The 21,810-nt window shown below is 44.2% G+C and overlaps 1 protein-coding gene across 1 annotated transcript in view; it reads right to left on the reverse strand.

The window, feature by feature from the left end:
- LOC134204725 (tyrosine-protein kinase-like otk) overlaps positions 1-21,810 on the reverse strand; it is an 82,431-nt gene that overhangs the window by 42,974 nt on the left and 17,647 nt on the right. The window contains exon 2 of the mRNA XM_062679501.1: positions 8,497-8,665. Within this exon, the coding sequence (XP_062535485.1) occupies positions 8,497-8,665 (169 nt within the window). The remainder of the gene's footprint in view (positions 1-8,496; positions 8,666-21,810) is intronic.

Consider the following 21,810-nt stretch of genomic DNA (forward strand, 5'->3'; position numbering starts at 1 on the left):
TGAATTACCGCACAGCAAAATGGACTGTTTTTGAGAGCCCATAATGATTGAATGCATTTAGATCATTTAAATTGCATGAACTATCGATTTTTCCTTTTCCACTTTCCCCAGTGTACCTTGTCTAAATTTTTTTTGGAAACTCATCCGGAAAATTTTTCAGGAATTCCTTAGCAAATTTTCAGAAATTTTTCTAGGTGTTCCATTCCTTCGGCTCCCGTACTTCCACCGCAATTCCTTTCAGGAATTTCCGAACGAATTTCTTAAGGAATTTCTTGAATTTCTCTGTACATGAAATTACTTAGGAGATAGATCCAGAAATTCTTTTGGAAATGCATCAAGATATTTCTTCGAAAATTCCTATAGGGAAACCTTAAACAATCCTTAAGGAATACTTGCGTCTGTGGAACTTCATTGAAATATCTTTAACGAATTATTTCTAGCGAATTTCTTGGTCTGAATTTCTATCTACGAAAATTGTATTAGGGAAACCTTCAGAAATTCCCTTAGCTTAGAAGAATTCCTTCAGAAATTTCTTTCGGAATTTGCCGTGGAAATTGATTTAGAAATTCCCTCTAACTTTTTTAAAAATTTCTTCCAGTAATTTCTTAAGAAATCCCTTCGGATATTCGTTAGAATATCATCCAGGAATTTCTCGATTTTTTTTAGGAATTCCTTCGGACATTTCTCCGGAATGATTACTGCAGGAATTTCGGAAGCAATTTCGTGTGGCTTCACTAAAAGGATTTCTGAAAGATTTCATGGAGGAAGTCTCTGAGGAATTTCCGGAGAAATTTACAATAATTGGGTATTTTTTTATTAACACTGTTGCGTTTTGTGACTGTTGCAATTACCTGAGCGGCAATATGTGTATTTTTCATAAAGCATAATAATCAGGGGCGTCTCGTGGACTTTTGGTACACCTGTTCTACCATCAGTAGTCAACTACAGTAGAGATGGTCGAGTTTCGGGTTTTCAAACCCGAAACCCGACCCCAACCCGAACCCGACGGGTTTGGGTCGGGTTCGGGCTTGGAAAATTAGAACAATGTCGTTTTCGGGTCGGGTACGTGTTTGTGAGATGATAAAATGTCGGGTATGGGTCGGGTACGTGTTTAAGAAATCAAGTATTGAATTTTTTTTTATTCGTTTCTGATTAATCGAAGGCTTGTTCGTTGTTTAGGCCTATACTCTTTTGGGTGTAAAGAAAAATATAAAATATCTAGTTTAAGTTTTCCGCCAAAATATTAATTCAGGTCCAGCTCGGGTTTAAGACTGCAAAGATGGTCGGGTTCGGGTTTGATAAGATTTTTCGTCCCGGGTTCAGGTCGGGTCCGGGTTTGAAACGAATTTCTAAATCGGGTTCGGGTCGGGTTCGGGTTTACAAAATGTGAAACCCAACCATCTCTAAACTACAAGCAAATCCTGACCCAACGAATACTTCCCCAATATCTAACTCCATGGTACTTATGGGGGTGTCGCTGAGTCGGTGGCCTCTCATTAAGTAAGTACTAAATCAACACTTCCTCCCCCTCCCAATTTACGTTGAAGAGGCGTGGCCAGGAGTAGTAATCCTCATGCTTTTGTGATTTTTGTCGTAGATTAAAATCAAGGATCACACCCATTTTGATTTCTGATAGCAATCTGAATCGAAATTTCAAAAGAAAAACATAAGTATCACTAGTGTCCAATCTACGAAGTACACCGTAACTATGCTATGTTATGTTAATTTCCGGAGAAATTCACAAAAGCCTTTTTGGAGAATTTTTAGAAGGAATTCTTGGTCGAATGTCAAATTGAATTCTTGGCGTAATTTTCATAATTAATTACCTAAATTATTTTCCGAACAAATTCCTCAAGGAATTTCCAAAGAAATTTACGAAGGATTTCTCCTAAAGCAATTTTCGAAGGTACCCCTAAAACAATTTCTGTTTATATTCCTAAAAAAATATCCGAAGGATTTTCTTGGAATTCTTTCTTTGAATTTCCAAAGGAAATTGTGGATATATCCCCGAAGTTAATTTAGAAGGATTTTCTGGGAAATTCATAGAAGCAATTCCAGAAATTTAAGAATGTCGAAAATGCCTATAGGAGTTCCTTTGGAAATTCCGGAGGAATGACTGAACCAAACACAAGCCAACCGCCCCCCGCCCCCCACCCAATTGTTATAATTTGAAAAATATTCCACAAAATTCCTAGTGACCTTTTCAATACTAGACCAACATTTGAAAAGGGCGTAACAGCCAAAATTTATTCCTTCTGATTCTTCGTCCGCATATATAGCTTTATATGTAGACGAAGAATCAGAAGAAATAAATTTTGGCTGTTACGCCCTTTTCAAATGTTGGTCTAGAATAACAGACGATAAAATGCACTAGAATTTCATTAATCTTCAAACTGCCTGATATATTTTAAATTGATTTACGCCTCCAATTATAGTTCTTACTACTGACGCGAAATTATAAATGACCCAATTACGCCAAAAATGCTGGTGCCTACCGGTATCAGGAGGCAGCAGGGACTATGTCCAAGGGCTTGACGATCCCTCCCCAGGCCATCTGCGAGTTGTGGCGCCTACCTAGGATATGGTGGGGTTGGACAGTGGGCCCTGTTAAACCTCTATAAAAAGCTGCATGTATCCGCAAGTAGGCTCCGCCAAAGCGACCGTGTGCCGCTCAAAGCGCACAAGCCCAAGTCCTGATGTTAGGTGGGACGCTAAACAGCCCTGACACGACGTCCCTCCGACGAGACAAATGGTTTGCGCAGGTCCAATAAGCCGCCTTTAAAAACAACTATTACGAACGACATAGAAGATAATACGACTCGATACAATCGGCAACAACCTAGGCGACGAACAAAGAATCACGATTGGAAGCTTGGAACATGGAACTGCAAGTCGCTAGGTTTCGCAGGTTGCGACAGAATAATCTACGATGAATTACATCCCGCAACTTCGACGTCGTAGCGCTGCAGGAAATCTGCTGGACAGGACAAAAAGTGTGGAAAAGCGGGCATCGAGGGGCTACCTTCTACCAAAGCTGTGGCACCACCAACGAGCTGGGAACCGGCTTCATAGTGCTGTGAAAGATGCGCCAACGCGTGATTGGGTGGCAGCCAATCAACGCAAGGATGTGCAAGCTGAGGATAAAAGGCCGTTTCTTCAACTATAGCATCATCAACGTGCACTGCCCACAAGAAGGGAGACCCGACGACGAGAAAGAAGCGTTATATGCGCAGCTGGAGCAGACATACGATGGATGCCCACTGCGGGACGTCAAAATCGTCATCGGTGACATGAACGCTCAGGTAGGAAGAGAGGAAATGTATAGACCGGTCATCGGACCGGATAGTCTGCATATCGTATCGAACGACAACGGCCAACGATGCATAAACTTTGCAGCCTCCCGCGGAATGGTAGTCCGAAGCACTTTCTTCCCCCGCAAGAATATTCACAAGGCCACATGGAAATCACCTAATCAAGTAACGGAAAACCAAATCGACCACGTTCTAATCGACGGTAAATTCTCCTCCGACATCACGAACGTACGCACTTACCGCAGTACGAATATTGAATCCGACCACTACCTCGTTGCAGTATGTCTGCGCTCAAAACTCTCGACGGTGAACAACACGCGTCGGAGTCGTCCGCCGCGGCTAAACATTGGGCGGCTACAAGACGGTAGACTAGCCCAAGACTACGCGCATCAGCTGGAAGTAGCACTCCCAACGGAAGAGCAGCTAGGCGCAGCATCTCTTGAAGATGGCTGGAGAGATATTCGATCCGCCATTGGAAGCACCGCAACCGCTGCACTAGGCCGTTGGCTCCGGATCAGAGAAACGACTGGTATGACGGCGAATGTGAGCAGTTAGTTGAGAAGAAGAATGCAGCATGGGCGAGATTGCTGCAACACCGCACGAGGGCGAACGAGGCACGATACAAACGGGCGCGGAACAGACAAAACTCGATTTTCCGGAGGAAAAAGCGCCAGCAGGAAGATCGAGACCGTGAGGAGCCGGAGGAACTGTACCGCGCTAATAATACACGAAAGTTCTATGAGAAGTTGAACCGTTCACGTAAGGGCCACGTGCCACAACCCGATATGTGTAAGGACATAAACGGGAACCTTCTTACAAACGAGCGTGAGGTGATCCAAAGGTGGCGGCAGCACTACGAAGAGCACCTGAATGGCGATATGGCAGACAACGGTGGCGGTATGGTAGTGAACCTAGGAGTACGCGCGCAGGACATGCGACTTCCGGCTCCGAATCTCCAGGAAATCCAGGAGGAGATCGGCCGGCTGAAAAACAACAAAGCCCCTGGAGTTGACCAACTACCAGGAGAGCTGTTTAAACACGGTGGTGAGGCACTGGCTAGAGCGCTGCACTGGGTGATTACCAGGGTTTGGGAGGATGAAGTTCTGCCGCAGGAGTGGATGGAAGGTGTCGTGTGTCCTATCTACAAAAAGGGCGATAAGCTGGATTGTAGCAACTACCGCGCAATCACATTGCTGAACGCCGCCTACAAGGTACTCTCCCAAATTTTATGCCGCCGACTAACACCAATTGCAAGAGAGTTCGTGGGGCAGTACCAGGCGGGATTTATGGGTGAACGCTCTACTACAGACCAGGTGTTCGCCATACGTCAGGTATTGCAGAAATGCCGCGAATACAACGTGCCCTCACATCATCTATTTATCGACTTCTAAGCCGCATATGATACAATCGATCGGGACCAGCTATGGCAGCTAATGCACGAAAACGGATTTCCGGATAAACTGAAACGGTTGATCAAAGCGACGATGGATCGGGTGATGTGCGTAGTTCGAGTTTCAGGGGCATTCTCGAGTCCCTTCGAAACGCGTAGAGGGTTACGGCAAGGTGATGGTCTTTCGTGTCTGCTATTCAACATCGCTTTGGAGGGAGTAATACGAAGGGCAGGGATTGACACGAGTGGTACGATTTTCACGAAGTCCGTCCAGTTATTTGGTTTCGCCGACGACATTGATATCATGGCACGTAACTTTGAGAGGATGGAGGAAGCCTACATCAGACTGAAAAGCGAAGCTAAACGGATTGGACCAGTCATCAACACGTTGAAGACGAAGTACATGATAGGAAGAGGCTCAAGAGAGGTCAATGTAAGCCACCCACCACGAGTTTCTATCGGTGGTGACGAAATCGAGGTGGTTGAAGAATTCGTGTACTTGGGCTCACTGGTGACCGCCGATAACGATACCGTTCTCGACAACAATCCGACGGGAACAAGAAGGCGAGGTGCACAGCGGGCAAGGTGGATAGATCAGGTGGAGGACGACTTACGGACCCTCCGCAGACTGCGTGGTTGGCGAAGTGCAGCCATGAACCGAGCTGAATGGAGAAGTCTTTTATGTGCAGCACAGGCCACTCCGGCCTTAGTCTGATAATAAATAAATAAAATGGTGCGTTGGGACCTGGTATTCACGGCATTTTTGAAGGATTTGCCGTACAGTAAAGATCTGGTCCGTTGTCGAGCGGCCGTCAACGAAGCCGGCTTGATAACTTCCCACGAACTCGTTCACTAATGGTGACAGACGACGGAAGATGATCTGGGATATCACTTTGTAGGCGGCATTAAGGATAGTGATCGCTCGAAAGTTCTCACACTCCAGTTTGTCGCCTTTTTTGTGGATGGGGCATATAACCCCTTCCTTCCACTCCTTCGGTAGCTGTTCGGTTTCCCAGATTCTGACTATCAGTTTGTGCAGGCAAGTGGCCAGCTTTTCCGAGCCCATCTTGATGAGCTCAGCTCCGATACCATCCTTACCAGCTGCTTTATTGGTCTTTAGCTGTTGAATGGCATCCTTAACTTCCCTTAAGGTGGGGGCTGGTTGGCTTCCATCGTCCGCTGAACTGACGTAGTCATCTCCTCCGCTGCCTTGACTTTCACTGTCTGTACTCTCAGCGCCATTCAGATGTTCCTCGTAGTGCTGCTTCCACCTTTCGATCACCACACGTTCGTCCGTCAAGATGCTCCCATCCTTATCCCGGCACATTTCGGCTCGCGGCACGAAGCCTTTGCGGGATGCGTTGAGCTTCTGATAGAACTTGCGTGTATCTTGAGAACGGCACAGCTGTTCCATCTCCTCGCACTCCGCTTCTTCCAGGTGGCGTTTCTTCTCCTGAAAAAGGCGGGTCCTTCTCCTCCAGAATCTGTCTGCACTCTTCGTCGAACCAATCGTTCCGTCGACTTTGACCCATATACCCGACGTTGTTCTCCGCTGCGTCGTTAATGGCTGCTTTAACTGTACTCCAGCAGTCCTCAAGAGGGGCCCCATCGAGCTCACCCTCTTCCGGCAACGCTGCCTCGAGATACTGCGCGTATGCAGTGGCGACATCAGGTTGCTTCAGTCGCTCTAGGTCGTACCGCGGCGGTCGTCGGTACCGAACATTGTTGATGACGGATAGTTTTGGGCGCAGTTTAACCATCACCAGATAGTGGTCAGAGTCGATGTTAGCGCCACGATATGTCCTGACGTCGATAATGTCGGAGAAATGCCGTCCATCAATCAGAACGTGGTCGATTTGTGATTCTGTCTGCAGTGGTGATCTCCAGGTGTACCGATACGGGAGGCTGTGTTGGAAGTAGCTACGAATGGCCATATTCTTGGAGGCGGCGAAATCAATTAGTCGTAGGTCATTTTCGTTCGTCAGCCGGTGAGCGCTGAACTTTCCAATAGTCGGTCTAAACTCCTCCTCTTGGCCAACCTGAGCGTTCAAATCTCCTATGATGATTTTGACGTCGTGGCTTGGGCAGCTGTCGTACTCACATTCCAGCTGCGCGTAGAATGCGTCCTTATCATCATCAGTGCTTCCGGAGTGTGGGCTATGGACGTTGATTATGCTGAAGTTGAAGAACCGGCCTTTGATCCTCAACCTGCACATTCTTTCATTGATCGGCCACCACCCGATCACCCGCCTTTGCATATCGCCTATCACTATGAAAGCTGTTCCCAGCTCGTGTGTGTTGCCGCAGCTCTGGTAGATGGTATGATTACCTCTAAACGTTCGCACCATTGATCCCTTCCAACAAACCTCCTGCAGCGCTACGATGCCGAATCCACGATCCTTGAGCACACCGGTGAGTATGCGTGTGCTCCCGATGAAGTTGAGAGATTTGCAGTTCCACGAACCGAGTTTCCAATCGCTAGTCCCTTTTCGTCGCAGTGGTCTTCGCCGATGGTTCCGGTCCGTACTCTCTTGTTGATTGTTCGTTGCTTATGATTTTTTAAAGGCTGGCTTGCAGGGCCTGACACCAAACCCCCTAAATTTCCGGAGGACCATTCCTCCTTATTTCCGGTGGACCATGGTGCACAGTTTCACTTAGAGTCCCTCGCTGGCACTCGGACGATGATCAGCCGCCCCTAACATGGGGAACAGACGCTGTTGTGAGCCGATCCTGACATGGAGAACAGACGCTCAATAAGATTTGCACCTCCGGAGAGGAGCAAATCCCCCTTTCCCTGTCAGCATACGACAATAGTTCCCACCGGGGTTGGTTACCCGATCTTCCCTAAGGTTGCTCGTATCCCGGCCCGGCCAGGGGAGGTAGGGATAGGAGTTGCTGGGTAAGAGGCTAAGGACCGCGAGATGGGGTCTATTTTATTCCTTCAGGTACGCGAAGTACCAATGGTACGCTTTACCCAGCATTTGCCGTGCCGTGCCTTTGTTCACATATATAGCTGTTGATGTAGACGAGCAATCAGAATGAATGAATTTTGGCTGTTACGCCCTTTTCAATTGTTGATCTAGATTTGTGGTAGCAAAAACACGAGGTGAGGGCTAGCACGGCCAGGCCATTTTTGGACTCTGTAGTAATTCATCTTGAGCTCTAAAATACCGGCAACTGGTAACATATGAAATTTGGAAGACAACAGATAGTCTTTGTCTGTCACTGAATTATGGGAAATTCAAATTAACACGCAAAACAATGACATCAATATCAATAATGTGCATTTTTGTTTTCTTCATAACTTTGCTAACAAAAGTCAAATCACTTCACATCAATAACTGTCTGTCAGCATTGGAAGTTTTTTTTTTCCCAATGAAATCAAAATGGAAATAAAATAGACACAATTTTAATGAATTTCCGATCTCCTGTCCCTTAATTTTTACACTTTAATTTCAGCTTCATTTTAATGATTCGGTGGCAGACACTGATGCGAAACAATCCGTCTTTTTGATGTTTGCATCGTACCCAACTCCCACATATGCTTTTCATTCGTTCGTTCGTCAAACACCAATGAATGAACATTAGGGTGAATGTTAGTGCCACGATTTTTCACTTTGAACTTGCTTCAAAAGTGTTCGAATACAATGCTTTTGATGCAGCTAAATAACACGTCAGCGAACTGTATATCCGTTTGTATCATACATTCATACTTCCAGATGAAATATTGATCAATCAAGTTGCACCCTACTGTCTATCGCACACACAGCGCTCACACACGTTCTGAACCTGTACCTGAACCACTCGATGTGCATTCCGTCGTCGTCTCTTCCGGAATTGATGATGCTGCTGCCATTTCCGCTGCCATGATTGGATGAGCTTCCCGTGTGACACTTCAGCACCACTGCACCGTTGCCCTTTTCCGATTCGTGCTTCACCAGTTGCACCACCGGAGCGGAAGTACCTGCAAAAGGACATACAGAGAACGAAAAAAATATATAGAAGGATGTTACAGCATCACCGTTTGGAGAAGATTAAATTTTTCAAACGAACTGAACCACCGTATTATTTGATTATATCTCAACTCAATGGACCTGTGAAGAGCTTCAACGTAATTCAATCCGGGCAAGTTTTCTAAATAGCCAATTGGCACACTTATCACTCTCTTTCGAGAACGAGTTCAGATCCAAAGTCGTCGCTTTTTATTATCGCAATCATCGTTTATTCCCAGAACACACTCCGTCAAGTTTCGTGCCGCCCGTGTGAACGGAAGAGAAGCTAAACTTCTAAACTAATAAAAACGTATTGACCATCAATAGAATCGAGTTTCATTTTATCTCATTACATGTTCGGTCAATATTTTTTCTCTCCAGCTCCAGGACTTTGTTTCGTGGACCATCAACGATAAACTTACAACCGTGTGCGTATAAATCCGGACCGAGGAAGGATAGAGTGGGGATGGCTGGGGAGAGCTCTGAAACACTTAAATCTGTCCAATACCGCAACAGCTTCTTTGTCAGGTCATAACTTTTTACGACTTCGCGGAACTGGAATTCTTCAGAAACGTCGCGAATGGGTAGAGATTCTGAGCTGCAGAATAGAGGAAACATTTATATTCGCATCCATGGCTGATTGCTTTAATCTGACTATATTTGAAACACAGTGAATGTTAATTTTCGTTCTTTTAATACTAATTAAGCAGAGTTTGAAATAGAGATCAGTAAACATTTGAAATGCTTGTAAAGATTATTCTGAAAATATTGATATTTTTCTCCGCCCTCCATGAACCCGTTCTCAAACAAAAGCATTTCAAATTGCCGGTTTTGACACCCAGACCAACCTCTCCAGCCGAGGAGAAAAGTGGGCTTATTTATAACAATCACTACGACTGCTCAACCAGTGTACCTTCCAACTTGCATCTTTCTTCGGCCTGGGAGTTTGATTTCTTAAAGAACGAACCCCCAACACAAAAAAATCGTAAAACTGCGAAACAAAAGACCCGGTAAACTTTCCGAGGTGCTAAACTTGTGCTTATCCGTGCAATTATTATTGCCCTTCACTCCCGCCGACGATTGAACCGGCCAAGCTGGCTCTGCCGGGGGCACGACGACGATGGTCCCTTTTCTTTTAAGGGCCACGTGGGTTGAACGGAATTTATCATTCAGGAACGCCAACAAAATCGAAACGAAGCAAAAACCGTGCGGCTGGTGCGGGCAACTTTGCTAAACCAAAAGACGAACTCGCCGTTGAACAACGGCTAATGAATACCGACGAGCGAGCGCGAGCGTCGGTTCTCATCCTTTCAGTATTTCGCGTGTGTAATTAACCCATTTTCAGCAATCACGAAAAAAGTTTTTCCGTTCCCGTAGCTCGGTGTGCTTTCTTCCTGATAACCAGCGGAACATGGAAGTTCATTTCGATTCTGAACCACGCGCCCACGATGATGCCCCGTGTATAGCTTGGAGGATCGGGATTTAGCTAGTAGTTGATGATAATTTCAGTTCAGTCGCTCGTTAGCCATGTAGCACGGAATTGAGCGCTAAGTGAAATCGGAAATGGAGCCCCTAACGAACTGTTTGGCCCAGCGCGCTAGCTGCAGGAGACCTAATCCCCTCTTTTAGGAATCTTGGTTGATTGTTAACGAGGAACTCACAGGTGTGAGCCAGAAGTTTTGTTTTGATTGTTTCGAAAATTTTATTCTGCATAATGAGAACACGACAATAAGTAGGTACATGTCGATACATATATGTATTTATTCATTCAAAATAAAACTAGAATATGTAGGGGAACTGCTCCTCATGGCTCATCTCATGGCTCCGATCCCATACAAAAACAAAGCAATGGAAAGGTATATTGGTTTTATTTCTTATTTTGGTGATGTTTTTCAGCATGTTGACAAAATAAGCGACGAAATTGGTGCCGTACTTCTTTGTTTCGCGATGAGATGAATATATGTTCAGTGAGAACAGTTCCCCTTTATGTGGGTAGTCTTTTATGCGTTTTCATAAAGTCGCTGACTTCTGTTCGGTTCTCTTTTGAATATTTATTTTGCAATTAAACTTTTCAACATTTGTACTTAGTGACCAGCCCAGTGCAGCCTGTTGTATATTAAACTCACTTGATTTTTTCTTTACTCATTAGATTTAGCTTGTGATTCATGCATCTTTAGTACAGAATATAGACACTATAGGTTCCTATGGAGTGTCTATATTACAGAGCTGGCAAATTACATGAACCTGTCATGTTTCCTTGTGGAAAAATATTGCTTGCCATTATTCTGCAAGAAAAAAGGACATTTTGCTCATACTAGAGCCGCTGTCGAATTTTCTTTGGTAATTAGGCGGGTGGGGTTTGAGTAAAATACCTCAGCGTTTCAATTGGCGAGCAGCAAGCCATGACTCTACGGACTCTACCTCTTCTTGACAGATCTCCACGGAGAGCCGCTGTCATATAATTTCGTTCCGGCCTTTTTAGGGCCACACATTTTGACGATCCTGCCAGTCTTTTTTTTTGGAACCTGTCGCTGATTTCATAGGGTGAGTTAAATTCAAATGGTTAAATTGTGGAGAATGGTTTGAGGTTGGCAAAATCATAACACGCGTCTGGAAAACCGTCAAAAAATGTGGTTTGGAGAATCATAAGGCGTATGTGAAAGGCGGCCGAAACATGTTTTGCAGTTTAATAAACTACAAGATGCGTACGAAAGACCAAAGAAAAATGGTTGACGATCTAGAAAATCTCAAAGTCCTGCGAACATTGATTTGGTTAGAATAAATTGCGATATTATATAGCCACTTGGCGGTGTTAGTGTGCATGAGACTAATAGTTGAGCGGTGATATAACGAAATTCTTATAGGGAGAAATATTTCAAATTACAAATTGATTGGAAAGCCAAACATAAAGTTATTTTGGAATACACTGACTTAGTAGCCATAGCGCGATTATCTGTTGGATCAGATATCTTGGAATTTTCAAAATAATAATGCTACCGGAGTTCAGAAAGCTATTCAGAAGTTCGAATCTATTATGCGTAGCTTAACCAGTTTGTTTTGGAGCTATTGGCACTCGACAATTTGCGAAATTTAAGAAAAAAGTTATTTTCTAGGCGTTTGTTCAGAAAGTCAACATGTGATGAAACTCAGGTAGATGGTAGATGCGTAACTAAAAGTTGGATAAAATGTACGGAATCAGATATTCAGATTAAGGCTGCAATATATAATGTTTCAATATCATAACACTGAAAACCAGTTTAGTTTAACATTTAAATGATTGGCGTCGCTTGTGCACATGAAGCTTACTAGTTGTTCGATATATCTCGATCTATAAGAACTATAAAATTATTGACTTCTATATTATTGCTTTGGGGCCTCCATAGCCGTGCGGTAAGACGCGCGGCTACAAAGCAAGACCATGCTGAGGGTGGCTGGGTTCTATCACCGACGTTCCGACGAGTCACTGGCGCTCTCTGGTTGTCTCAAACTTTTTAACGGTCATGTCATTTGCTTTTTCGGGCGATCGCTCCTGTCAAATGAGCTAAGACACAACTCCGTTGCAATGTTTATACACGTAGGTTGGTGGCTGAGCTATGAAAACTTTGCGAGCCATTATGCGGATGGCGGTAGTGTTCGATGATTTTTCATCATGGCGTCGTGGGCAGCAAATTTGATTTATTTACCATGGAGTGAAACGTCGGTTCGTCGGTGGTTCTATTCCCGGTGCCGGTCTAGGCAATTTTTGGATTGAAAATTTTCTCGACTTCCCTGGGCATAAAAGTAGCATCGTATGAGCCTCATGATATACGAATGCAAAAATAGTAACTTGGCATAGAAACCTCGCAGTTAATAACTGTGGAAGTGCTTAAGTGAACACTAAGCTGCGAGGCGGCAATGTCCCATTTTGGGGATGTAATGCCAATAAGAAGAAGAAGAAGATTATTGCTTTGGGATTAACACCTTGACGTTGAGACCAGTTTATTTTGGTGTTTTGTTTTCGAAGGTATAAATCGGTTTCTCAAATGCAACAAATGTTCACCATCGTCTCGTTTTAGTAACCCAGGTTCAAATAACCCTGTGCTAGAAGATTTTTTTTTTGCGTTTTTGATGAGAAAAGAAGGAGAATGTGGGGTTTGATTTAAGTACCTCAGTGTGTGTTCATAGATTCATACCTCAGCGTGTCAATCGGCGACAGCAAGCCATGACTCTGCTTCTTCTTGACAGATCTCCATGGCGATGATCTTTCCGAAACTTTTCACGAACACAAAAGCACGGTTCGTGGTTATAAGAAATCAGAACAAATTAGATTTTCTCGAGAGTTCACTTCGGTTCACAAATGTAAACATTGGACGAATGCTTTGGGGAGTCCATCACCAGATTCAGGAGCCGTTGCCAGACCTCGGATCTATTCCCAAATTTGAAAATAATATAGCAATATACTAACCGCTAATGTTTTGCTATTATTAATTAACTGTGAACTTGAACGAATTGTTAAATACCCTTCAATGAATAAAACGAACAGTGACATATCCGCGAAGCGTTCATAGCACTTGACTTGACCATGGCTTTAAAGATACATAAAATGTCCAAATTTCTCACAACAACTAATTCGGATAAAAATCGGCATTGTATATCATTCTTTGGCAACACCTTTTTATCAACCGACACAGAAAACTACGTCGAACAAAAAAATAAAAAATAAAAATCAGGAGGTCCGGTCGACTGGTAGCGGAGAAACTGTCGGAATATTAGCCTCGACAGCGGCAACCTTCTCCTCCATAAGTAGGCTAAGCAGGAATGTGGACTGCATTTTCGCCCTTCGACGGAAGGACCTCCGAGTCCATACGATAGCGACTGATGAAGAAAATAATTTAACTCGTATAATAGCCCTGAAAAGGCTGTTTGTTTCGGCTTTGTCCAAATAATAAGAGAAGATCGAGTCTTCAAACATCGATGTATCGCGCGCAAGCTTGGCATTGGTCATATCATGAGCACGCATGTTGACAAAAAGAAGCAACAAAATTTGTGCTGTATTTCTTTGATTCGCGATGAGATGAATATATGTTCAGTGAGATGGAGATCGGATCAGTTTCCTTATATCAAGAATACTTAAAAAATTGCAACAAAACTGTCGCCCGGCGGCTTCCCGGCCTTCAGCAACAACACCATTTTTGTCTTTTCCATCTTGCGGGGAATCTACACTCATCTAGGCATCTTTGCATAGCTAGCCTGAACATGTTCGGGTTCGCTATGATTGTTGCCTTGAGAGCGCTTTTTGGAACTCCATCAGGCCCTGAAGCTTTGTTCGTTACCAGGAATTGGCCACCACGAGTAACTCTTCGTTCGTCACCGGAGCCACCATTTCGGCTGCACCCATATTGTCTTGCGGTGCAGGAGGCCAGGGACTTGTGGCTCGGGGCGGGAATAGTACCTCGATAATCCTCGCCAACCTATCCGGGGACCGTTCAGGGGGTGGAGAGCTCCCTTTGGTCTTGGCAATCACTATCCTGTAGGCGCCACCCCACGGATTCGCGTTGGTTCCATCGCATAGGTTGTCGAAACACGCTTTCTTACTGCTCTTAATGGCCTTGTTAAAGGCCAGTTTCGCAGCTCGAAACACTTCACGGCGGTCTGCTCTTTCATCCTCGGTGCGGGCACGTTGCATCCTTGGTCTAGCCTTGAGGCAGGTTGATCGAAGGGCCGCAATCTCGGGACTCCACCAGTATATCGGCGTCTGCCGGCAGGGTTTTCCTCGGCATGGTGGCGTCACACGCGCGTGATAGGACAGCTACCAACGCATCCCCGCTTAGACCTTCAGTGTTGGCTTCCAGTCCCAGGGCCGCGGTGAAAACTTCGCTGTCGAAGTGATTGGTTCTCCACCCCCGGACCTGACAGGGATCCCCGGACCTCGGATGTTGCACGCCATAGTTGATCTTAAAGCGAATTGCTAGATGATCACTATGGGTGTAACCCTCGTCCACCCTCCAGTCCAAGTCTGGTGCCAGACCAGGACTGACAAACGTTACGTCAATCCATGACTCGACCCCGTTCCTTCTGAACGTGCTAGCGGAACCATCATTGACTAGCACTGCGTCGAGCTCTAGTAACGCTTGACCCCTTCGATTGGTGCAGCGGCTACCCCACTCCACTGCCCAAGCGTTAAAATCTCCTGCTATGACGACCGGCTTACGACCCACTAGATCAGACGATAGCCTATCTATCATCTGGTTGAACTGTTCTAATGGCCACCTTGGTGGGGCATAGCAGCTACAATAGAACACACCATTGATCTTAGCTATCGCGACACCCTCAGCAGAGGAGTGTATCACCTCTTGGATCGGGTACCGTCCCGTCGTGCAAATAGCCGCCATCCTAGACCCGTCTGCCACTCAATTGCCGTTATCGACAGGGATGTTGTACGGATCGGACAGGAGGGCGACATTTTTTTTCCAAATTGGTCACTAAAATTGTAATAATAATGTTTGGGGTATTATCGCCGATTTTTTAATCCAAAGTCCTACGTCCACTTCCCGGTTATGTCACAGACATTACGCACTGTTCGTTTGTTTTTAGGGATATTAACCCTCAAGGCCATTCATCTCTAATGACTCGCGCACGGCAGGAACTGCTCGTTTTAAACACAAAGAAAGTCTTGCGGTGGACCCAAAGGCCTTGCATCATTTGGATGTCAGTGTTAAGAATACACGAACTGGATTAGTTACATCTGAAATGTTTACTGGCTTTGGCAAGAATTGAAAATTTTAAATAGCTTATCGTTAAAAATTTTAAGTTTCGATGAAATTGGCAAATTACTGGAGAGTGTCCGAGTTGATTGATATATAAATCATCAAATTTCATCGAAAGATAAAGGCGCTAGTAACGATTGAAATCTTCCCTTTCAGTGATACGCTCTCGCTTTCGATTTCCAAAAATTTAAATGACACTCAGTACATTAAAAAAGACGTAAGTCCTACGTCAAAACTTTAAAAATGGTCAAATCGATTTAGTGTTTACGGGTGGTGGTATGTAAGTGTCACGTAATTTTTTAGGTAGGGGCCTTGTCTCATATAATTACATACATATGAGGGGGAGGGTGTCGAAAATCAGAATTCTGTTAGCAAAGCCTATTAGGTTGCCATAAGCTTGCTGCCTTGAGACATGCCCCTTTTTCGTCGTCTATCGTTATCAACTTGGAGCAAATTTTGAAGCCCCTGTTCCTATCTGTGTTTTAGGGCCAATCAACGTTTTGTATTAAAATATTGAGGGATCTAGAAATAAGTAATGAAAAATTTATAAACAGAATTTTATTCTCAGAGCTTTTTTAGTGGAATGCTTAGTTAGAAGTACTCCAATCAAGTTTTAAGTGAAAGACACGGAAGACGACTTACGGCATAAAGAGAGCCAGGCCATCCCGAGCAGGAGAAATTGATTCAATAATAACACATTCTGTTATTAAGACCATACTCTGTTATAAACTAGCCTGTTCACCAAACGCATCACACATTATTATTCGTTTAGTATTGAAATACCTTTTTTGGTATTTTACCTCTTATGCAAGGCTAGTTCAAACCAATTTCGGTTATGAAGGTATTCGCTCCTGCTCGGGATTTGACCAATTGCCGTTTGGCGGAATATTTAAAATTAACCTAAGACTACGAGTGCAGAAAAGTGAGTAATTAGTAGTGAGTAGTGTGAATTGGTGTGAAGTGGGTTAAGCGAGAAGTGAGGATTGAGAAATTTCTACAACAGTAAAGCACATGTGAAGATTGGACAAATCGAGCATCCGAGAAATATTCAATTTGCTAAAAAAAAGAGCTAACCGCGGTGGAGGTTGGTACTCGGATTCTGATGGCTAGGGGTGTGTAGGGGTTTATCACGCCTATCTAGAGGTTCAGAGTTCGAGTCCCTCCAAGGCACGTGGATTCTTTATCGCAAATTTCATATCCATTTGTCCATTTCGAAAAAATGATTTTCGGCCGAGTTGCCGAATAATATACAATTAATTTTAACTATTTGACTAAACGCAAATGGCATTCGGCCAAACGACATTTGGCCTGTAAAGTTATGAACAATGTTCCATAGCGGTGGAATTAAAGCAGTGGTCCCTAGTCTATTTACTATCAAGGATCGCACAGCTATTTTGAGCTGTTGAAGCGGGCCGTAACTGTAGGGTCGTCTCCAGTGTCCCGTACTTGACTGGACTTAAATCGATAAAATGATCTTGGTTTATATGTTTCTTAAACATCACTTGACATATGCCATATTGACATATGAAAAGTTTTTCCGGGATGTAATGTTATCAATGCGCCACATGAAGTGTATATTCGGAAATCTCACGCGGGCCACAGGAGAAGGATTCGAGGGCCGCTCTTTGGAAATCACTGAATTAAAGGAACAGCTTTAACTCGTCTTATTGCAAGAGCACGTTGTTAGATAGTATTTGAGCATTCTCAATTAGAAAAATCTGATGAATATATTGTGAAATATCTATTATCAAGCTCCACTTGAAGTTTCTTTTGAAACGGGCTTCGAATCAATCAAACCGTGTAAAAATCATGTTTTTGCAACTAGTTGCACAAACTACTATTATTCAACCCATTTGAGTACTATAATGATCATAAAAGCACTCTCTTCTTTGGTATGGACGTGAGTTGTTTTATGATTGGCAACTTTAAAACCAAAAATTATGATCCGGAATTTCAAAAGAAATATTTTTGTATTTCGTTTGCATTTTCTACGAGTGCATCCTGATTGGTATTGCAAAAGTAAGTTCAGTGCCTTCGGTATACCGACTAGATTAACTTCTCACAAACAAGCCTCCGAGACACGTCTAAGATCGTGCCACTAGACCATTCGACCAAAGTTACTTCATGCCCGACTAAAGCCGTAACTTTCGGAGCCGTCATCGTCATTCCCTTCACCGACTTGAATGCAAATCTTGAGGACTCACCTCGCATATTTCACTTCCGTAAACAATGTTGCACTAATTAGTGCCCTCCAGGTCATTTATCTTGCGTGCACTCGCAGCAGGTATCTACAGAAATTCGAACGGAAGGAACAGTTCCCGGTGCTTGATGGTGCTTTGTGTTTGCTGCAGTGTGCAATCTGGTCGTCAGTTTCCCCAAAGGTGAATCGAAAAACTTTGCACCAAGAGAGAAGAACTTATTTTATCCTGCAGTGTACATAAGTACCTATCTCTTCCAAAGGCACTGCAGGTTTCGAACGAGTGAAACCTGACACGTGTAATGAATGGGGAAAGTTTAACCATTCCAGATTGGCATACTCGGTTTCCGGAAGGATTTATTCCACCTCTGATTAATCAAATTTATGGAATTAGTTCGTTTGTGTGAAAACTGTAAAATGTGCAAAAACTTCGTTAAAACATTGCAAAAGGTGATAATTATCGTTTTTAAGTTGTAATGACTAAAATAAAACTCACCCTATAATAAATAGAAATTTTCCATAACAAACTCAATACCAAATTTTCCAAAACGACTTATTCGCTGTCGTAAAAAAAAATTCAAACGTCGATTTGACAAATCCTAAAGCACTCCAACGCAAACCAACATCATCAACACGTAGATGAAGGCTTCTGCTACCTATTGATGGTGTTGGTTTGCGTGGGAGAGCTTTCAGATTCGTTAAATCGACGTTTGAACCTTTGTTTCTGAAAGCGGATCAGTCGTTTTGAATATTTGGTATTGAATTAGAAAAATTACCAATGAAAAAATCAGGTTAATTTTCTTTGGTTTCTTGAGATGCCCCACTCGACTCTACTACCCCTCTCCGATGTAGTGCAGATCATGCACGGTGTCCTGGGTAGTCTTGGCGCCGGTAGACCGGACATCATGACCTCTCCGGAACGACCGGGTCGATCACGGAACCCAGTGCACGAAGACTCGCGAAGAATGAAGAACCTGTCCAGATCCTCCGATAGTTGAGGTCCCCTCAGTGCGGACGTCTTGCGGACACTGGATTCGAGAAACTCCCCCTGGTGCCAGGAGATAGACGGAAGAGGGACGCTTTATCCCCCTGCAAGGAATCTAGCAAGCACAAGGTCCCAATACGCTGTTTCTCCGGAGGACTCCGTGGGAAGCAAGCGATTCCTGTCAGGTGCTATCGGGACGTTTGGTTTTTCCCCGACAGATGACGGGGGACGCAAGCCACCACCGTCAACCAAGACCATTGAGAAGTTAGTACGGATGCTATGAATACGGCACCCTGAGACCTCTATCCCTGTCCGTTCGGCCGTTTTCCTGGTCCTATCACTACCAGCATGTCACCAAATCCAATCCAGCCCCTTAGGTCAGCCCTGTCTACGGGTCTAGATATAACCCAGGCTCGACCACCCAAGACAACCTGCCCAACCTGGAACTGTTGACAAACGGATTATAGCCCTCCAGGAGGTCAACCGCATCTCACCAGCGTCCATGGATTGCTCCCATGGAGGCAAATACAAATGGTTTTGCAAAGTTTGTCATTCCTTGGCGATAGGGATCCTCCGGAAGATCCCTTTTGACGTTTTCAGTTCCGTGAAGATGCGCAGTCGTTGGATTCCGTCTCCGAGGTAGCATTCCTATTAGCATAATGAATGTCTACCGCCCCTGTTGAACGCTTCCCGCCATCAAACAAAAGGTGAATGACATTATCAGTGAGACCCCGTCTCCCCTTTCTTTTTTGGGAGACATGAACGCCCACCACCCGACCTGGGGAGGTATAAGTTAAGACCCTCGTGATGTTGCCCTACTCAAGGCTTTCGAGGAGGCAGATCTAGTACCCCCAAACGATGGTTCACCTACCTTTTTGATGGCCATACGGCCACCGCCATCGACGTGTCCACCATCAGCCGGCCCCTCCTTTCCATGTTAAATTGGGAGCTTGCTTTCGAACTCTATGGAAGCAACCATTTTCCAATACAGCTCACTGCCATCGCCTCTCCCCCTGCCACTTCCAAGAGGCCGCGAGTGCTTTATGATACCGCCGACTGGTTTTTTTTTTGTTAGCAGCATTCGACGCACGTTGGATCTTATTTTTCGCATGATTGATAAAAAAAATTTGACAGTGGATTGAAAATGGTCGATTTTTGCGTAATTCTTTGATTTTAGATGATTTTATTTGATTTATATGATTATATTTGATTGATACCATCCATGATAAATTTCTTCGGAAAAGCTTCAATTGTGGGTACATCGGTGCTCATGATGCATTTCGACATGTTTTACACATGATATTAATTGGCAAATGAGCTAAAACGAAGCTTTTTACCATAACGTCAGTAGGGGAAAGATTTCTCAGATTCTGTTTTTTTGCCTTTTTATCAGAAGACGATAAATTTGTTTTCATGAATGGTGAAGATCGACAGAGGCTTATGCTTCTCGTCAATCATCGTTCATTATCAATTGAAAACTAATTCTGAAATCCTTGCTATGCACCCAAACACACCGTTCTATGGTGGCGAAAATGCATTTTAACTGTCGAACAAGCGTATGCTTCATCAGTTTTTGAACCACATGTTAATGTCAAATCTGAAAATTTTGTCTCAATTGCAACAGCTTCACGGTGTTTTTGTCCGACGAGGCTTATTTTCAAAAAATCAGTATCTCTAAAACACACACTACACGAAAGTATAGGCTTTCTTCTCTCACGTAGGTGCATTTTTTCATGCATTTTTAGGGGGGTTAAATCGGATTTCAGTTGAGATTTGTATGGAGTTTGCATCAAAAATAGTTTCTTAGTAAAAAAGTAAATAGTAAAAAAATAGTAAAAAAAGTTCTTGAAGCGAAAAGTTCGCATAAATGTTCTGGAACAACGGTTCTCAACCTGGGGTACATGTAGCCCTGAGGGTACCTTCGCTGGCCCCGGGGGTACCTCGAACCCCTCAGACCCCATTTTCAACCCCTTCTTTCAAGAGGCTCGGAAGCCTCCTTTCAAGAGGCTCGGAAGCCTCCTTTCAAGAGGCTCGGAAGCCTCCTTTCAAGAGGCTCGGAAGCCTCCTTTCAAGAGGCTCGGAAGCCTCCTTTCAAGAGGCCCGGAGGCCTCCTTTCAAGAGGCTCGGAAGCCTCCTTTCAAGAGGCTCGGAAGCCTCCTTTCCAGGGGCCTGGGAGCCCCCTTTCAAGAGGCTCGGAAGCCTCCTTTCAAGAGGCTCGGAAGCCTCCTTTCAAGAGGCTCGGAAGCCTCCTTTCAAGAGGCTCAGAAGCCTCCTTTCAAGAGGCTCAGGAAGCCTCCTTTCAAGAGGCTGGAAGCCTCCTTTCAAGAGGCTCGAAGCCTCCTTTCAAAATGCTCAGAGAAGCCAGCCTTTCAAAAGGCTTGGAAGCCTCATTTCAAAAGGCTTGGAAGCCTCTTTTCAAAAGGCCTGGAAGCCTCCTTTCAAGAGGCTCGGAAGCCTCCTTTCAAAAGGCTCGGAAGCCTCCTTTCAAGAGGCTCGGAAGCCTCCTTTCAAGAGGTTCGGAAGCCTCCTCCAAGAGACTCGAAAGCCTCCTCCAAGAGACTCGAAAGCCCGCTTTCAAGAGGCTCGGAAGCCTCCTTTCAAGAGGCTCGGAAGCCTCCTTTCAAGAGGCTCGGAAGCCTCCTTTCAAGAGGCTCGGAAGCCTCCTTTCAAGAGGCTCGGAAGCCTCCTTTCAAGAGGCTCGGAAGCTTACATTCAAGATATATCTCATTAGTTATTGCTGTTGCAGAGAAAACTTCCCACTTTCCGGTGCAATTTTCAAACTATCGCATCTGTCACTTCATATTTTTCTATACGGTTTGGCATGGCATTCTAAGATGACAACGCTAAATATCAGGTTTTTGTTTCAGTGTATTGAAGATTTTCAGGCTTGTGGTAGAACTTTGATAGCTGCGGAAGAACTTTGCGGAATTCGCAAAACGGAAAATTTTGAAAAGATCCGAAATATGCTTATTTTCATTTACAGCGAAAAAATAGAGGGTACCTCAATGATTCATGGAATCGTTCAAGTTTCTTCAAATAATTATAATAATATTATGTATGAAAATAGCTTATGGTATTTGTTCCATTATTAATAACATGCTCCTATATCAATAACATTCGCAAAACAGACAATTTTGGCCAAATTTGTGTCGTTTGTGTTGTTAAATATCTGAAGTGCTCTGCGATTGA

This window comes from Armigeres subalbatus, unplaced genomic scaffold (genome assembly GCF_024139115.2).
Source record: "Armigeres subalbatus isolate Guangzhou_Male unplaced genomic scaffold, GZ_Asu_2 Contig857, whole genome shotgun sequence".
Classification (NCBI taxonomy): Eukaryota; Metazoa; Arthropoda; class Insecta; order Diptera; family Culicidae; genus Armigeres; species Armigeres subalbatus.